At 44.7% G+C, this 20008-nt stretch overlaps 1 protein-coding gene across 1 annotated transcript in view; it reads right to left on the bottom strand.

The window, feature by feature from the left end:
* LOC132808379 (oocyte zinc finger protein XlCOF6.1-like) overlaps positions 1 to 18396 on the bottom strand; it is a 54477-nt gene extending 36081 nt beyond the window's left edge. The window contains exon 1 of the mRNA XM_060822123.1: positions 17664 to 18396. Coding sequence (XP_060678106.1) covers positions 17664 to 18353 — 690 coding nt within the window. The 5' untranslated portion in view covers positions 18354 to 18396. The remainder of the gene's footprint in view (positions 1 to 17663) is intronic.
* Between the last annotated feature and the right edge of the window lie 1612 nt (positions 18397 to 20008).

Here is a 20008-nt window from a genome sequence, read left to right as displayed (position 1 = left end):
ACCAAAAATAAAACTCCTCAAGTAACCAAGTTCAACCTCACTCACAACTTGGCTATCACCCAATCGATGGCAGAATTTAACTGAGTTTCCACCAACAGTATCTATCTCTGGAAGTATCCAGGGATTCACTGCAGTGTTGTTCTTCCAAGTACTGCTGCTACATCATTCTGGAGTTAAATTCTGCTGGAGATTCCTCACTTTCAAATTTGTGATGTGATGCTTCTTTAGATTCTAACACCAACTCCCCACACTTCTGGAGTTCTCTGGTCTGTGGCTTACCTTCTTATCCTCGAGGTTTAGTGGTTTGTTTGATGCAGCCTTTCCTGCAAAAGACCCTTTTACATCAGGGCTTTCCTATTACAGACAAACGTAATTGTCTTTTAGTCATGAGGTTATTAAACACTAAGCTCATCTGTCCCAGGAAACAGCTTGTTGTTTTGCGTCCTTCTTCTCAGGGATGGTTAACGAGCAGAAATTAGGCCATTCAGCCCATTGAGTCTGCTCCGAGAATTAGGTTGAGTAACATATCAGCCATGATGGGGCTGAATGGCCTAATTTCTGCCTCTGAGGTCTTCTGATGCAGTAGTTTCTCAGTGGCTCTTTTGATTCTTGGTCCAGAAAGAGTTCCTGCTGACTCATGGAATTTGGAAAGTTCTGCAGTTTAAAGGACCACACCACATTCCCCTCTGCCTCCTCCTGAGATACTGGCAATTCCCAAGATCCTTTGGTATCCCTGAAAACAATCGAGGTGTCTGAAAATCTCTGCTGCTACTCTAGAACAGAAGGATTATGGGGAGAAAATTCAGAAATCTGATGTGCAAAGAGACTATGGAGTTCTACTCCAGGATTCTCTCTCAGGTTGAGTCAGTGGTTAGGAAGGCAAATGCAATGAAGGCATTTATTTTGATCAGACTTGAATATAAAAGCAGGGATGTACTTCTGAGGCTCTGTAAGGCTCTGGTCAGGCCACAATTGGAGTACTGTAGGTAGATTTAGGCCCCATATCGCAGGAAGGATGTACTGGCCCTGGAACATGTTCAGAGGAGGTTCACAAGAATGGTCCAGGAATGAAAAATTTAACATATGAAGAACATTAGAGGACTCTAGGTTTATACTTCATGGAGTTCAGAAGGATGAGAGGGGATCTAATTGAAACCTACAGAATAATGAACAGCATGGATGTTGAGAAGATGTTTCCATTGGTAGGAGAGACTAGAACCTGAGGGCTCAGCTTTCACTTCAAGGGAAGACTTTTTAGAACAGAGGAGAGAGAAACTTCTTCAGCCAGTGTGGTGAATCTGTGGAATTCACTGCCACAGAAGGCTGCAGAGGCCAAGTTACTGAGTATATTTTAGACTGAGATAGATAGGTTCTTGAGTATCAAGGGGATCAAGGATTACGGGAAGAATGGGGTTGAGAAACGTATCAGCCATGATTGAATGGCGAAGCAGACTCAATGGGCTGAATGGCCTAATTTCTGCTCCTATGGCCTTATGATATGCTGATGTGAGGAGGGGGGAAAAAAGAGATGGAGAGAAAGACAGTTAAGGTGAAGCTCAATAGAGAAGAAGGAAATATAAGAATTGGTATGATAAATGGCAGAACACATAGAAGCACTGGCATACAGAGGGATCTGGGCATATAGATCCGTGGAAGTGGGAATGCAGGTGGGCACGGTGGTCAAGAAGGTACACAGCACGCTTCCTTGAGTGTAAGAGTTATGCTAAACTGTTTATTCAGGCCACATTCGGAATATTGTGTGCAGTTCTGGTCACTGTGCTACTGGAAGGATGTGGATGCTCTGGCAGGAAGAACAGACAAGGTTTACCAGGACATTGCCTAGTCTGGAGGGCTCTTGTTACGAGCAGAGGAGGCATAAACCTGGATTGTTTTCTTTGGAAAAACAGAGGCTGAGAGGAGACCTCGACAAAATGATGAGACACACAGATTGGCTGGTCAGGGGTGGCAGGGTAGCTCAGTGGTTCGCACTGACGCCTCACAGTGCCAGGGACCTGCGTTCGATTTTAGTCTCAGACAACTATCTGTGTGGAGTTGGCACATTGTCCCTGCACCCAACCTCCCGTGTCTGTGTGGGCTTCCTCTGGGTTTTCCAGCTTCCTCCTACAATCCAAACGTGTATAGGTTGGGGTGGATTAGTAATGCTAAATTACCCATAGTGTCCAGGGAGAGGCAGGTTAAGTTGAATTGTCTGTGTGTAAATTGCCCCAATGTTCAGGGATGTGTAAGTTCGGTGCATTAGTCAGGAGTAAATGTAGATAATAGGGGTAAGGGAACGGCTCTCTATGTGTTAATCTTTAGAGGGCTGATGTTGGCTTGTTGGGTTGAATGGTCTGTTTCCATGCTGGAGGGATTCTATGATAGTCAGAGGCGGTTTTTTCCCTCCAAAGTGGAAAGGTCAACTAAAAGAGGGCACAAGTTCAAGGTGATGGGGGGCATGTTTGGGGGAGAAGTGGTGGGGGTGGGGAATTTACACAGAGTGATGGTGGGTTTCTAGAACGCACTGCCAGCGGAGGCAGTGGAAGCAGGCACCTGAACAACGTTTAAGGTGCATCTTGATAGACACATGAAGGGGAGGTGAACAGAGGAATGGAAACCACACATGGGCAATAAATAAGTAAGGATTAAGAATTAGCACAGGCTTGAGGGTGTGTGTGTGTGTGTGTGTGTGTGCCTCAACCAAGTGAGAAGGCCCTGTGACTGTGCTGTATTGTATTGATACAGCTTTCACTCACTATATAAAAGTAGAGTGTTCCTTTCATAAGCCGAAATGGCCTAAAGTGAAAAAGCAATTACCATGAATTAATTTATGTTATGCCTTTCTTTGTGAAAGCGATAATCCTCTTCGGATTTCTTTCGGTTTGTGAGAACAGGTATTAATGTAGGTCTTTTGTAAAAGTGAAGTAGTGTAAAGTGAACTTTCGAAAAGTGAAGATATACAATATTATGAGCCCTGAAACAACTGCAAATCAGGCTTTTAGAGCGATAAACATTCCATCAAATATGTAACATATACCCCAGACTTATCTGTCTTATATTAACACACGGTTGTCTTACATTTCCAGAAGACTCAGATTTAAGTTTTAAGTGTGACTTTTTGCAAAAGAAGCCCTTTTTTGTACTCCTTCCATACCATACTGACTCTATTACTGGGAATACATCCATATTACACCAGGATTCATGGATCAATGACGTGAGGCTTATCTTTACCCTCTTATAATTCTGTTGCATAAATGTGTTGACGAATGCCAACGCTTTTCACCAGTCATAGAGACAGAGACATAAAACACAGAAACAGATCCTTCAATCGAACTTGTCCATGCCGACCGGATATCCAAAATTAGTCTAGTTCCATTTGCCATCACTTAGTCCATATCCCTCTAAACCCTTCATTTTCACATACCCATCCAGATGCCTCCACCACTTCCTCTGGCAGCTCATTCTATACACGCATCACCCTGTGCAAAAAAAGGTTGACTGCAAGGTCCCTTTTAAATTTTGCCCCTCTTGCCCTAAACCTATGCCCTCTAGTTCTGCACTCCCCCTATCCCAAGGAAAAGACCTTGTCTATTCACCCCATCCACACCCCTCAAGTTTTTATAAACCTCTTTAAAAAACACACACTCAGCCTGCGATGCTCTATGGAAAACAGCCCCACCTTATTCAGCCTCTCCTTGTGGTTCAAACCCTCTTACCCTGGCAACAGCCTTGTGAATCTTTTCTGAATCCTTTCAAGTTTCACAACATCCTACCTATAGGAGGGAGACCAGAATTGCACACAATATTCTAGAAGAAGCCGACTAAAACTGACTTTTGCAGAGTCTGCTCCCTGCTTGGATTCATACTCTCTGCCTCCCGTTGTTGCAAGTGAACAGTGCTTCCCCCCTTCTCTCTCCCTCCCAGGATAAGGAATGGAAAGGGGGAAGACATTGCTTCACTCCCAGATTTTGCCCAGAAGAGCCCCCCTATTGTCTGAATGCACAAGTTAAACCATGAGCTTCTAAAGCTACTGCTGCTCCCCTCTTTTTCTGAATGAAGATTGAGCTTCATCCCTTCCTCTGTCCAAACATCTATGAGCACAGCACATTTTTGTTGAAGTAAGGCATCTTTCCTGAATGTTACAATTAAAGGGATGTCTTCCCCCTAATACTCAAAGGGATGGTAAGTCAGAGAAGGACCACGCCTTGTATTGTGTGGCCTGTGTGACAGTTGCAACAGGATGTCCCAACTCCTATGCTCAATTCAAAGTTTGTGAGAAGATTTGTAGCTCGGGTGCTTGTTGTTGTGGTTCTGTACGCCGAGCTGAATTTTTGTTGCAGACGTTTCATCCCCTGTCTAGGTGACATCCTCAATGCTTGGGAGCCTCTTGTGAAGTGCTTCTGTGATGTTTCCTCCGGCATTTATAGTGGTTTGTCTCTGCCGCTTCTGGTTGTCAGTTCCAACTGTCCGCTGCAGTGGCCGGTATATTGGGTCCAGGTCAATGTGTTTGTTGATAGAATCTGTGGATGAGTGCCATGCCAGAGAACAGCCAGGGAATTCCTGAGGTATGGCCTCTAAGCATTTTTCCAGCACCACATTTTTCAACTCTGGATCTGGGACAAGGTGTGTGGTGTGGAGGCGGGTAGAGGGGAGGGGAAATCAGGAAACTGGTGAAATCTACATTGATACTATGTAGTTAGTGGGTCCCAAGGCAGAAGACGAGGTGTTCTTTCTACAAGCGTTAGGTAGCTAGAGCTTGGAGGGGGTGGCAGCAGACTACTTGCATGTTCTTGAAAGATTGGGATGGGGAGTTAAAGCATTCAACCACAAGGCGGTGAGGTTGTTTAGTTTTGGCATTCCAGAGCTGTTCCCTGAAATGTTCTGCAAGTTGGTGTTCCGTCTCCCCAATGTGGCAGAGACCACATCAAGAGCAATGGACGTATCAATAAATCTTATAAACAAATTGTACAAATCTTAGCCTGCCAGATTTGTACAATTTTAATTAAATTGGGTGACTACATGAAATGGTTTGTTGGTCAGACTCAAATCATCCTCAAATGAGACAATGCCATTAACATCAGTGAACTGCATTTTTTTGTTAGAACTACAAGTTCTTGATTTAATTGACATCTGCACATTCAATGTCAAACTCTGACATCAGAAATGACATGGCACCATTAATTTTTTCTCACAATAATCCAACAAACAAATTAATAATGATATGGGTGATGTAATTACTGCAGTTTAACTAAGGGTTAATAAGTAAGGGCGAACGGTGAGACTGAATGTAAGTTAGCCTGGAAACAGGGAGAAACTGTTATGTCAAAAACATGGCGGTTTGTAACCTTGAATGAAACTGACGTAAGCTGTTAATTAAAACTAGGCTGCTATGAAGCTGGGTAACCTTGGCAATAATACAATAGAAGCTCTTAAAATATTAGAAACATACAGATAACCAAGGCCTGGGATAGAGAAGCGAGAAATGCTTTAGTCAATAGAATTGTTAAAAATAATGTAATGTTTAAGAAACAGGTGGCCATGATACAATAGAAGCTCTCAGAATATTAGAAACATACAGATAATCAAAGAGTTGGCAGAGAAAAGCGTGAAATGTTTTAACCAATGGAATTGTCATTAATGTTTTTACATGTAAAAATAATGTATAAATATCAGTGCTGTAAAATCTTCCGTCGCGATTTTCCGAAGCTCTTTTTTTTGGAAGCCGCCCAAACTTGCAAGTTTGAAATAAACATCCATTGCTCATTTGTGTGTCTCGCAGCATTTCGATTTGCCACGGGAAAAGCGGTAGCCAGAGGTGATGAGGGCTGGTGCTGTCAGCTTGGAGTTCGCCTCCTAGGACGGGACCTTGTGGACAGTCTCCCTTGAAGTCAAGGGTTAAAGGACAGCCCGCGGTCGGCAGAGTGTGGAGGCAGAACTCGGTTGATCTGAACCATAGCCCTAGTGTAGAGTAGTTAGCCGAGTGTCAGGGACTATTCTCCGGAGATTTAGAATACCTAGACAGAATTCACTTATAACAAATTTGGGGGCTCGTGTCCGGGATCTTAAAAGAACTCCCACGGGAGGCTCTGAATGATTCCGGGACACTGTGACACACACAGATATTTGAGCAAACGATGTGAATAGGAAGCGCTTATAATAAAGTAAAAGGTTGAAGTTTTGATAAGGTAACAGGTTGAAGTGTTATCTTGAGTCGGACAACTCCGTGCACGGATCAAGGTAAGAACCTTCTCTGGTATTTGGGGTTTTCGCAGGATTATTGAGAGAAGTGTACACAGCCTTGTCGACTCCGTGGTTGTGACAGGTAACCGGGAAATTAAGGGTTAACTTGGTAACCGGGATAAAAGGGTTGACTAAGTAACCGGAGTATAGCAAACAGGTTAGCCTGAAGACCAACCATGAGTGGCCAATGTTCCGGGTCGAAAAAGGAACGGGAAGACGAAACCCCGAAAGTTCCCTCTGATAGATTCTACAGAGATTGTGGAGGGCGGAAGAGATTAGTTACAAACTGATAGGGTTGAACCCCGCTTCTGGATGGTCCCTATTATCTTTACAAAGAAGCCGTATAAGGGGGACAACTGAAGTTTATTTTTACCAGCAGCTTGCGGTAAGACCGGCAGAGAGAGAGAGAGAGAGAGAGAGAGAGAGAGTGCGAGAACAGCAAGCAAAACATTTAACCCTTTGTGATTCGGTTTGAATGCACATTTGTTTGTTGGTGATTGAATGAGGAAGTTTTATTCACTGGAGCTTGAGTTCCAGGATTGTTTTAAATGTGATTTTTATGTAAACTTAACATGATTTTTTTTTCAATATGTGAAGTACAGTTGAAGTTTTAGTTCAACAGTAGGCTGTCGAAAAAAAAGATGATAACTTCCATGGTTATTATCTGAGACCTTGGATTCGGCCATTAGAATTTTTTTTAACTTGAATTGACAAATTATTGTAAGACAGCTCTGATTATTTTACGACTTAAAGTATTGTAATTGAGAAATGATTGGTCAGGAGTACATAAGAAAACTAATTTTGGATCTAAATTAGGGTACTAAATCTGGGTGATTACAGTGGATTTCAAAATTGGGAACTGTATGCATTTTACATTTTAAATATTAAATACTGAATAAATGGACGTAAATATATAAATATGTTTACAAGTTAGGAACAGGCTTTAAAGTTAGTCAAGCATGGATTAATAAATTGGTGTCTGAGGATATAAGAAGCTAGGAACATTGCAATATTTATTACAAAAAAAGGAAGAACATAACGACTAAAGTGCCGATAGGGGACAAGGAGATTGTGTTTGTGTATGACCCCCTCACCAGTGGGGAGGTCGGAACATTTAAAAGGAAATGACGGTCCTGGTTGAGAATCCGATAGGATTGTCAGAACAAATTAATTTATTTTTGAGGCCCGGTCTGTATATGTGGGCTGAGTTAATGTCTATTTTTGAATATACTATTTACTGGGGGAGAAAGGAGACTTATATGGGGATACTGGATAGGGAAAGTGTTAATTGAGATTTAAAAAAACACTAGTAGCAGCGCCGGTATTGAGCTTGCCGGACAATTTGGCATGAGAGGGGGGTGGTTAGGGGTGAGGACAAATATCCCCTTCAGAACCCTAACTGGGACCACCACAATATAGAAGGGATAATACGTCAGACTTGCGAAATTTGATAATCCAAGGGATACAAACTTGCATCCCCAAACGGCAAAATTTAGCCAAGGTTTTCGACCTGAGGCAGGGAAAGGACGAGTTTCCCTGTGCATTCTTACACAGATTAAGGGAGTCGGTTAGGAAATGTTCGAGTATAGACCCAGATGGGGAAATAGGATGAGGGATGGTAAAGGTTCACTTCGTGACAAAGGCATGGCCTGATATCCAGAAGAAGTTACAGAAGATAGAGGACGGGAGAGGTAGAAATGAGTCGGAGTTGTTACAGGAGGTTCAGAAAGTATTTGTATAGAGAGACATAATGGCGGAGAAACGGAAGGCTAAGATAATGATAGAAGGGAGGACTGTGAGTCCCCTGGGAGGATGAATGAAGGACACAAGGATGTCGCGGAAGGGATAGAGGAAGTTGGCAGAAGGGTGGTGAAGAGAAGTGGAATGTCCAGGGTAAGGGCTATGGACAATGGAGGCCGAAACCCGCAGGATGTTATCACTGTGGGAAACTAGGTCATTTCAAACGAGAATGCCCGGAGTTACGGAGAGAGAGAGAGGGCATCTACGGGATGGAATGTGAATAGGGAAAGGAGTCGGATAGATAAGGTGGACATCTAAATCTGAATATTTATGTATGTTTGAATGAGATGGGCCGGCCCGATTAGGAAGAACGAACGGAAGCTGCTAGTATAACTGGGTATGTGGGTGTTTGAGTAAAATCTGTTTGTTGTAAGAGAGAGAGGATCTCTGTGTTGGTGAAGATCTATGTGTGTCTTTGTGTGTGTAAATCTGATTGTAAAAAAGAAGTAGTCTCTGTGGATGTGAGAATTTGTGTTTGTGTATGAATCTTTTTGTGTGAAATTCTCTGCGAGAATCTGTGTGGAGCTGTGGAAGTAAGAAACTATGTGTCATATCTCAAAAAGAGAGAGAGGAAGCTACTGCTGCAAGCTGTGAGAGAGAATCTAGCAGAAGGCTTCTCAGCTAACAAGCAGTTTAACACTTTGTGCTCTGGCTTGCATTCATCTGTTTGTTAATGGTTTTATGTTTAAAACTTGTTGTTTGTCATTTGATTCAGTGTGCTATTTTTGATTGTAATTTTATGAATGCTTAACGTTATTTTCTTTCATGATATGATTTTATTAGAACTTAAGGAGGGAAAGGAGGACCATTCATGAGATTAAGGACGAGGTAGTAATAAGTTAGAACAATTCCAAATTCACATAAGGGGTGGTATTCACCTTCAGGAAAATGAGGTATATAGGCTGCCGATAAGGCAGAGGGGAACAGAAACTCTGAGGGCAGATGCGAATTAATATGGGTAACCTGAGAGTGAGTTTCAGGACGTTGAGACAGTAAGTAGACTGTATTGCTCTGAGATTGTTCGTGGGGGCTAGAAAATGCTCTTATTAAAACAGTAATTAAATCATGCCACATAATTTAAAAATTTCATAATCATAGGCTACTTCAGTACTAAAGGCACAATAGAGAAAAGACAAAATGAAAATGACACTGCAAAGTAACAAACTTTTCTGCCCTTTTCAGTTAAATGAAACTATGATGAAAGTGAATACTCTCACTTTGTCAATGTGTACTTCAAGTGAACTCAGTCCCATAAAAAGTTATGAAAGTTAGGGCTTCTAATAGCTATGCTTTGCAACACCATTAAGATTTTCTACTTTTGGTGAATGTCACATTTTGGATCAACATCTTCTAATTTTTTTTGCGAGATACCATTATTTTGAATCTATTATTGAATATTGGATATATTTTTGTGCAGTCAATACCATTTACTGTTTGACAAACTTTGGTATCTTTGCACTGCTACATTTATTTTTATTGGGAAGTGATGCTTATGGATTTACTGAGCAGCTTAATATTCTTTTATAAAGCCTACTCTTGATGTAAAATTCCTGTTCAAGGCATATTGTTAGTGGATTTATACACATTATTATAAAAGTACAAAACTTAAGTGGAGTTTTAAAGATGCAAGATGAAAGGATGGGAAACATAATTAAAAATGTTACTGACAACCGACCCTGAACAGTTCCATATGTAGACCAGTGACCTCCGGGGAAGGGTGGGGGGAAGATCTGCCACATGGGGACTGCCCAGGCAGCAGTACTGGAGACTGGGAGTGGAGATAGTTGGGGAAAAGAGTTAGCACTTGAAGACCTGGTGGTCGAGGGGAGGTCGCTATGAGCTCCGACGCGCAGACACAGGAGACAGTGACAGGCAGACATAGACAGAGAGACCAACACTGTATGAGAGAGAGAGAGCGATCAGCTGTGTGAGAGGACCTACAGAGAGAGAACAGAAGCTATTACATTTTGTTGTGTTTCTGGCTGCAAGTCATCTGTTCGTTAGTGCATGAATGCTTGAGTGTTTATCACCTAGAGCTTGAGTCACGAGATATGTGTATATGTAAATATGTTGAGACCCTGGACTTCGCTGTTTCTCGTTTACTCCACCAGGGACTCCTGACTCAGACTCCACCTCTGGATTTCGCTGTGCACACTATTGAACCCGGTGAAGGGGTTTTGATCAAACATTGGCAACAGCAAACTCTCGAACTTGTGTGGGACGGCCCGTTCCTAGTACTCCTCACCACTGAACGGCGGAGAAAGGCTGGCAAAGGGCCAGTACCCTCTCCAGTTAAGAAAGGAGTCTGGACAGCCGAATCAACACGTGACCCACTGAAACTCAGACTGAACAGACTTTGGGTAACTGATTATACAGTGGCGACGCGAGCGCGGGGATTATTTAACCTTGTTTTGTGCTTTGATATATTGTTTAAGTTCTTAGCACTAGTCAGAATTATGCTGCTATTCCTGTTACTTCTGAGTTTTGCTCATATATCTTTTTCAGATGTTGTGTTAATGATTTCTGTTTCGGAATTACCACAAGTTATAAAGGTCGATGTTTGCAGCATAGTAGAATGCCCAGATGTAAAGTTTCAAAGAGAATATCTTTCCTCAAAAATATCTCTTCACACTGTTCCACATGTAAGGTTTGGGTCGGAAGAACCACCGCCTGGCATTACTATTCATAGAGCCCCCTTTAGCCCAGCCCTACATTGTTTTGACAGGAAGTGTCATCCCATATATATCACCATTATCAATGCTTCCTCTGAAGCCTCATTTCCCCATAAAAATGGGTCCCAGCTCCTTAGTAATAATTTAAAGATAGTGATGACAGGGTATGGGAAGCGTTTTGTGGGCTGCTGTTTTCGAATTGGCGTCAGACAAAGACAGCCTTTGGGATTCCTTCATTCTAAATTGCAAATTTTAACCCCTTCCACTGATCCGAATTCACTAAAAATTATAGAGGTAAAAGACTTGAGACAGACTCTTGAAATTGAAGTTGGATACGGAGATACAAATGCCTGGGTTGAATGGGTTAAATATACTGTAAAAAGCCTGAACAAAAGCAATTGCTATGCATGTGCCTCCGGCAGGCCGTTGGCCCAAGTGGCCCCCTTTCCGCTCGGGTGGGAGCAGGACATGCAGGGCATGGAATGTATGATAGCCCTGTATCAGGAAGAGACTGCGTGGAGTGATAGGAATTGTACCTCCCTATCTCGGATATTCCCTCCTTTAAAGGCGAAAGAGGTACGTGCTCCCCCCCACATTTTCAGGATTTGGGGGAGCTGACATTGTGTACAGAGATTAACAATGTCACCGCAACAAAGGAAGGACGGAACTATTCAGCACTACAGGTTCCCCGAGCGGATCTGTGGTGGTACTGTGGAGGGAAACTGTTGAGACCCACCCTGCCCCCAGATTGGGAAGGGATATGTGCAATTGTACAATTGGCAATTCCATTTACCCTGGCATTTGAGAAGGAAGATATAGTAGGGGAACAGGAAAGACATAAGAGCCAAGGGCGGTTTATAAACTTTACCAGAGACGCAGTCAAGGGGCTGGAGGAGCAACTGGACGCCACCAGTCGGATGGAGTGGGAGAATAGGCTAGCCTTGGACAGCAGAAAATTCGGGTGTAAATACTGATTGGACTGGCTGGAGCTGTGGTTCGGGAAATGGAAAGGGGTGATGGTCTCAGTTATAGTTTCGTTCCTGGTGGTAACAGGGGTCTTAGTCGTTCTGGCCTGTTGAATAATTCCCTGTGTGTGGGGTTTAATCACCCGCCTTATTGAGACGGCCCTGATGAAGGGCGACCCGCGTACAGTGGTGGGGATTCACCTCCAGACTGTTGCGGACGACCCTGAGGCTGATTGGGATAGACAGGCCATGATTATGCTGCAGAAATTACAGACCGTATAAAAAGACAGGGGGGATTGATATGGGTGATGTAATTTCTGCAGTTTAACTAAGGGTTAATAAGTAAGGGCGAACGGTGAGACTGAATGTAAGTTAGCCTGGAAACAGGGAGAAACTGTTATGTCAAAAACATGGCGGTTTGTAACCTTGAATGAAACTGACGTAAGCTGTTAATTAAAACTAGGCTGCTATGAAGCTGGGTAACCTTGGCAATAATACAATAGAAGCTCTTAAAATATTAGAAACATACAGATAACCAAGGCCTGGGATAGAGAAGCGAGAAATGCTTTAGTCAATAGAATTGTTAAAAATAATGTAATGTTTAAGAAACAGGTGGCCATAATACAATAGAAGCTCTCAGAATATTAGAAACATACAGATAATCAAAGAGTTGGCAGAGAAAAGCGTGAAATGTTTTAACCAATGGAATTGTCATTAATGTTTTTACATGTAAAAATAATGTATAAATATCAGTGCTGTAAAATCTTCCGTCGCGATTTTCCGAAGCTCTTTTTTTTTGTATGCCGCCCAAACTTGCAAGTTTGAAATAAACATTCATTGCTCATTTGTGTGTCTCGCAGCATTTCGATTTGCCGCGGGAAAAGCGGTAGCCGGAGGGGATGAGGGCTGGTGCTGTCAGCTTGGAGTTCGCCTCCTAGGACGGGACCTTGTGGACAGTCTCCCTTGAAGTCAAGGGTTAAAGGACAGCCCGCGGTCGGCAGAGTGTGGAGGCAGAACTCGGTTAATCTGAACCATAGCCCTAGTGTAGAGTAGTTAGCCGAGTGTCAGGGACTATTCTCCGGAGATTTAGAATACCTAGACAGAATTCACTTATAACAGTGACACAGCAGCTGCGCCAGGAAGGCGGCGGAGACCAGTGACGGGGGTCTGCCCCGGGGCCGCACGGCGCCATTTTCCTAACGGCCGCCGCTTCCCCGCTCGAGCGACTTCTCCTCCCAACCGCCTTCACCCCCGCGTGACGTCTGCACGGGGGGATGGGCGGGGCCGGGGGAGCCTCACCGTCACGAAGCAACAGCCACCTCGCGCTACAACTGCTCATTCACAAAAACAAACTCTCCTGTCTCGCTCTGCAGCTGTAGGGGGGACACTGCCACGTTTCGAGGAGCCCTGTCTACATTGGGAAAGCTCACGGCTCCATTTAAACAGATATTCCGAAATCTAACGGAACGGCCTCATATCTAAAGGGGGAAATCTGCATTTTAAAGGGACATGGACATTTTAACGGGTATTTCCGCAAGTACAGAGATGTAGATGGACGAGATTACATTTCAAAGGGATGCGTGCACATTCAAAGGGATATCTTAATATGTAAAGTGACGCAGTTATATCTAAATGAATCTACATTTCGAAGAGACGTTGCCCTATTTATAAGTAGAGGCAATCGGTGTGAATTCTGTCTGTGTCCCAATGTTGAGTCAGACTGACATTTTTCTTAGAAAAGCTCTGCACTTAAATTACATTCTTGAGAAGGTAATTTACAGATTAGAGTGTAGGTTAGGGAGGATTGGCCGTGCTAAGTTACCCGTAATGACCAGGGATGTACAGGTTAGGGTGGCTTGACCATGGGAAATACGGAGTAAGGGGTTGGGTATGGGTGGGATACTGTTCAGAGGCCAGAGTGAAATAGATGGGCTGAATGGCCTGCTTCTACATTGTCGGAATTCGAGACCCTCCCCACAAAGGGGCATTTTATCTGCACTATCTTGTTCAGCCCCTTTCAGAATTCTACTGGTTTCAATAGAGGTATACAGCACAGAAACAGACACTTCGGTCCAATTCGTCCATGCCAACCAGGATTCCAAACTAAACCAGTCCCACTTGCCTGCATTTGGCTCATATCCCTCTAAACCCTTCTATTCATCTACCCATCCAAATGCTGTTTCAATGTTGTAACTGTACCTGCATCTACCACATCCTCACCAAGTTCATTCCACATCAATTCACCCTTTTTCAAAATGTTGCCCCTCCGCTTCCTTTTAAATCTCTCTCCTTACATTTAAAAAATAATGCCCTCCTAGTTTTGAGTTCCCCTACGCTAAGCAAGAGCCATTTTCTACTCACCTTACCTCCACTCCTCATGATTTTATCAATCTCACTGAGGTCACCCCCCAACCTCCTGTGCTCCAGTGAATAAAGTCCCAGCCTCTCCTTATAACTCAAACCCTCCAGTCCTTACAACATCCTGGTAAATCTTTATTAAACTCTCTCTAATAGTATTCTTCCTCATACAGGGCCACTAGAACTGTACTCAGTACTCTGAAAGTGGCCTCACCAACATCCTGTACAACCTCAACGTGATGTCCCAACCCCTATACTCAGTGGTGTGAACAATGAAGGCAATGTTGCGAAATGCCGCCTTAACCACCCTGTCTACCAGTGACACAACTTCCAAAGAATTATGTACCTGAACACACCGCCCGCCTGTCTGTTCTATAACACGACTCATGGCCCGTCCATTAACTGTACAACCCCTTGCTTTTATTCAGCCTCTCTCTCTCACAAACATACTCTATCTCTCAGACAGACACACACACACTCCTCAACGCTCGCTCTCACTCGCAGTCTCATACTCCATCACTCTCACTTTCCCAAGCATGCACACACACACTTCTGCGCATTCGCACGCACAAACTCACATGCACACAGACACACACACACACTACTCTTTGGGGTGAAATTGTATTGGCAGAATTATATTTGCAGATACATTCAATTTTGTTCAAAAAGCACACAATCTGCAGGCAGTCAATGCATCTAATATTTTACAAATTCCGACTTTGGAAACAAAACCAGTCTGATTCAAGGTTGGAATACTGACAGACTCAAATCTCACACCTTTAATGCATTGTCTGAGCAGAGATTTTTTTTACATAAAACCTTATGGCATCTCAAGAACATTGTTACATATTAATGAACTAAAGCCCGCACCCATTCTAAGAGATGAAGACTATCTCAGTTTGTTCAATATATTCTATCAGTTGCATGACACTGATCTTTCGATATAAGTTCTGTGTCTAATGATGCTGTTCCATGAGGCTTGTGTGTTGATGAGGGAAGATGGTACAGATGAGGTGATGGAGAATTACAGATCACTGAGGAAGGATTGAAAGAGAGAGTTAAGAAGTTCAAAGAGAGGACACGAACAGTCTTTAGCAAATCAAATAAAAGGAGAACCCTAAAGCTTTCTATAGGTATGTGAGGAATAAAAGGATGATTAGGGTAGGAATAGGGCCAGTCAAAGACAGAAGTGGGAAGTGGAGTGTGGACCCTGTAGAGATCGGAGAGGTGCTAAATGAACATTTCTCATCGGTGTTCATTCAGGAAAAGAATGAGGTACGAGATATTAGACTCGAAAGGATCGAGGCTAGTTACGCACAGGTGTTATCAATTCAAGAAGGAGTGAAAGTAGACAAGTCCCCTGGGCTGGATGGGATTTATCCGAGGATTCTCTGGGAAGCTGGGGAGGAGATAGCAGAGCCTTTGGCTTTGATACTTGAGTCGTCATTGTCTACGGGTTTAGAACCTGAGGACTGGAGGATTGCAAATGTTGTGCCCTTAATCAGGAAGGGCAGCAGGTAAGATGACCCTGGTAATTATAGATCAGTGAACCTTACTTCTATTGTAGGAAAGATTTTAGAAAGGATTATAAGAGATAAGATTTATAATCATCTGGCAAGCAACGATTTGATTTCAGATGGTCAACATGATTTCGTCAAGGGCAGGTCATGTCTCACAAACCTCATTGAGTTTTTTTAGAAGGTGACCAAGCATTTGGATGAGGGTAGGGCAGTTGACGTGGTATACTTGGACCTCAGTAAAGCCTTTGATAAGGTTCCACATGGGATGCTGATGGAGAAAGTACAGAGGCATGGAATTGAGGGTGATTTAGCAGTTTGGATTAGAAACTGGAAGAAGGCAGCGAGTGGTGGTTGATGGAAAACATTCAGTCTGGAGTCCAGTTACTAGTGGTGTTCCACAAGGATGTTTTGGGACCACTGCTGTTTGTCATTTTTATAACTGACTGAGACACAGGCATAGGTGGATGGATTAGTAAATTTGCAGATGACACTAAAGTCAGTGGCATACTGGACAGTTTGGAAGAATGTTACAGGTTGCAGGGGGATTTGGATAAACTGCAGAATTGGGTTGAGAGGTGGCAAATGGAGTTCAATGCAGCTAAATGTGAGGTGATGCACTTCAGGAAGAATAACAGGATGGCAGAGTAGTTGGGCAATGGAAAGATTCTTGGTAGTGTGGATGTGCAGAGGGATCTAGGAGTCCATGTGCATAAATCCCTGAACATTGCAACCCAGGTGGATAGTGCTGTTAAGAAGGCATATGGTGTGTTAGGTTTCATTGGTAGAGGGACTGAGTTTCAGAACCGCAGTATCATGCTGCAACTATACAAAACACTGGTGCAGCCACCCTTGGAATATTGTGTACAGTTCTAGTTGCCCCATTTCAGAAAGAATGTGGAAGCATTGGAAAAGGTGCAGAGGAGACTTACCAAGATGTTGCCTGGTCTGGAAGGAAGGTCTTATGAGGAAAGGCTGAGAGACTTGGGTCTTTTCTCATTGGAAAGAAGGCGGCTAAGGGGGGATTTGGTAGAGACATAAAAGATGATCAGAGGATTAGATAGAGTGGACAGAGAAAGACTTTTTCCTAGGATGATGACGTCAGCTTGTACGAGAGGGCATAACTACAAATTGAGGGGTGATAGCTTTAAGACAGATGTCAGAGGCAAGTTCTTTACACAGAGAGTGGTAAGGGAGTGGAATGCCCTACCGGCTAAGGTAGTCAACTCAGCCACATTAGGGAGATTTAAACAATCCTTAGGTAAGTGCATGGTTGATTTTGGGATAGTGTAGAGAGACAAGCTGAGAATAGTTCGCAGGTCGGCGCAACATCGAGGGCCGAAGGGCCTGTTCTGCGCTGGATTGTTCTATGTTCTAAACTTAGTGCAGGAGGCTGAAAGAAATGACAGCTTTAAAACAAAAATCCTCTTGGAGCTCAAAGCTTTCAATGAGAGTCTGAGCCCGGTGGTAAGTTCAGGTAGCCTTCATTGCAACCCAACTTTGTTACAGATTCAGATCCCCCCAGCAAAAAAGCAGAGAAAAAGTAGTTGCTTTTTGAACAGCTCAAGGTGAAAGTGCACACACCACACCTCCCCGTCCCTACCCCCCTCCCCCCCACTATCTTTACTATTGGCCAGCACCAAGTTGTCCCTTTGTAATTGGATCCTTGGTACAGCCGTAACCTGGAGGAAGTATTGCCTCACTCAGCAATTTCAACCCATACCCTGTCTCTAAGTAAGTTTCTCCCCGCTCCTTTGCCAGTGGGGGGAGGGCAGTGTAGAGTCAACCAGACTGCTGTGGGTCTGGAGTCACGTGTAGGCCAAACCGGGTAAAGGATGCAGCTGGAACGACTGAGTGAATCCTCTCCCACAATGGCGGTTCCCTTCCCTAACAAGGGAGAGAGTAAATCAGATGGGGGCTTTCCCCCCTGCACCACCCCTCCCTGAAACAGTCTCATTGTTAGATTCCAAACTCCACATTTCTGACCGAATACCAATTCTGCCATCTGTCGTGGCGGGATTCGAACCCGGGAATCTCCGGAACTGGGTTGATAGTCCAATCGATAATAGGACTCGGCCGTAACTTCTTCAATCCCCCTGCGATGGCACGTGAACTCGCTGGTGGCTCCGCAGTTGGGAGGAGCGGGTGAAGCCCTGCCCGCACTGAGAGCAGGTGTACGGTCTCTCCCCGGTGTGGATCCGCTGATGCTTCATCAGGGAGGAGATGTCGGTAAAGGCCTTCCCGCACTCGGGGCAGGTAAAGGGTCTCTCCCCGGTGTGGATCCGCTGGTGGCTCCGCAAGGCAGAGACGCGGGTAAAGGCCTTCCCACACTCGGGGCAGCTGAAGGGACTTTCCCCCGTGTGGACGCGCCGATGGCTCCGCAGGGCGATGGAATACCTGAAGGCCTTCCCACACTCGGGGCAGCTGAACAGCCTTTCCCCTGTGTGGAAACGCCGGTGGGTCCGCAGCGTGGAGGAATACCTGAAGGCCTTCCCACACTCAGGGCAGGTGAACAGCCTCTCTCCCGTGTTGGCATGCTGGTGGCTCAGCAGGGTGGAGGAAGTGCTGAAGGCCTTCCCGCACTCTGGGCAGCTGAAGGGCCTTTCCCCCGTGTGGCCCCGCTGGTGGGCTAGCAGGTGGGAGGAATGTCTGAAGGCCTTCCCGCAGTCGGTGCAGGGGAATGGCCTCTCCCCGGTGTGACTGCGCCGATGAGTCTCCAGGGCAGACAGGAAACGGAAGCCTTTCCCACAGTCGCCACACTTCCACAGTTCCTCCACAGGACGGGATTCCTCAGGTTTCTCCATGGCTACAGCTTCAGCTGCACAGGAACACGTGTAGAGCCCCTCCCTGCCGTGAAATCCCCTTCCCAGGCCTTATAAATGTTTCAGGCTCCAAGCACACAATGCGCTGTAACAGTGAGGTCTCCTGTCCAGTCCCACTGATGCTGAAAACATCCTCAAACTGGAACCAAAAAGCGTTGATTCCTCTCACAGGAATCACAGTCAAAAATCGTTGCTGTCTCGATGGATTGAGTGACTGTCAGACATTGACATCAAAGTGAGGACTGCTGACGCTGGAGAGTCAGTCGAAAAATGTGGCGCTGGAAAAGTACAGCAGGTCAGGCAGCATCCGAGGAACAGGAGATTCAATGTTTCAGGCATTAGCCCTTCATCCATTGATTTTGAAACTTCAGTCTTCCGATTTTCAAATACTCTGCAAAAAGAGATAGAAATTCAGAACAAGCAACTCTACTTTCTGTGGAATATTCTTTTGTTGTTCCACAAAATTGAAAGCACCATCCCACTCTCCTTTCCCCTCTGTTCTCACTCCGCTCTAACTCATTCTCCTGAAGGTGCTGATTCAGGGTCTTACAGGGGCAGAAAAGCAAAAACATCAAGACTGACATCTCTCTGAATTTTGGATACCTCCACCTGAAAGTTAGTATCTTTCACAACATTGGGATCCTGCTGAGAGTGAGCAGGTCTGATTTCGGGAAGCAAAAAGATAGTGTCAATTCAGAGTGAACCTGCAATGCAGCTTCTTGAGGAAGGACCAGACACAAAATGGTTAACGACCCCGAGAAGGTGGGAGCAAAATGAGACATCAAGGCATTAACACCAATACACTTCAGTCAAACTCTTCTGCTTCCAGTGAGGAGAAAGGGAGGACTTCAGGGCTCTTCAGGGCTCACGCCTGAAACGTTGATTCTCCTGGTGTTGGATGCTGCCTGACCTGCTATGTTTTTCCAGCAGCACTCTGAGTAAACTCTGGTTTCCAGCATCTGCAGTCCTCCCTTTTGCCTAGGTCGAACCCTCTACCTGTCTACACCTATGCCCACTTCACCACCCAGCACACCCTTTATCTACATCACCCCCTACACCCATCCCCAATCCTGAAGCAGGGTTACACCCGAAACATTGACTTCTCCACCTCCTGGTACTGCCTGGCTTGCTGTGTTCTTCCAACCTCCTGCCTGTCTATTTTGCCAATTAAGACACAGTCCTGGAGCGACGCTTCCAGAGTCTGTCCCCACCCCGACACACTCCCTTTCCTTTTAGTTGCTGCAAGTCAACAACTGAACCCCAGAATGAAAATTAAATTGAAAAGGTGGCAAGAGAAGAGAGTGCCGTACTCACAAATAATGGACAGAGGAATTTGCAGTCTGGGATAAAGCTCAACCTTCATTCAGACACGAGCAGCAGCTTCAGAACCTCATGGTCCAACTTCCGCATTCAGACAATGGGGTGACTCTGATTGGCAGGAGGACCAACGTCCTTCCGGTCCTCCAGAGGTTCCTATTGGGTAATCAAGAAAAGGTCCCGCCCTTTTTAAACGCACAGTGACGGGCATGCCCAAATGTTTGCTGACACCGACAAACATGCGCACTGCGTTGCTGACACCGGCAAACATGTGCAGTATGCTCTTTGGGATTTTAAGTGTCCAAATGGCAACAGGGAAA

The sequence above is a fragment of the Hemiscyllium ocellatum genome (genome assembly GCF_020745735.1).
Source record: "Hemiscyllium ocellatum isolate sHemOce1 chromosome 27 unlocalized genomic scaffold, sHemOce1.pat.X.cur. SUPER_27_unloc_5, whole genome shotgun sequence".
Lineage (NCBI taxonomy): Eukaryota > Metazoa > Chordata > Chondrichthyes > Orectolobiformes > Hemiscylliidae > Hemiscyllium > Hemiscyllium ocellatum.
Note: the sequence above shows the minus strand (reverse complement) of the source record. Positions and strands in the feature narration are given on the sequence as shown.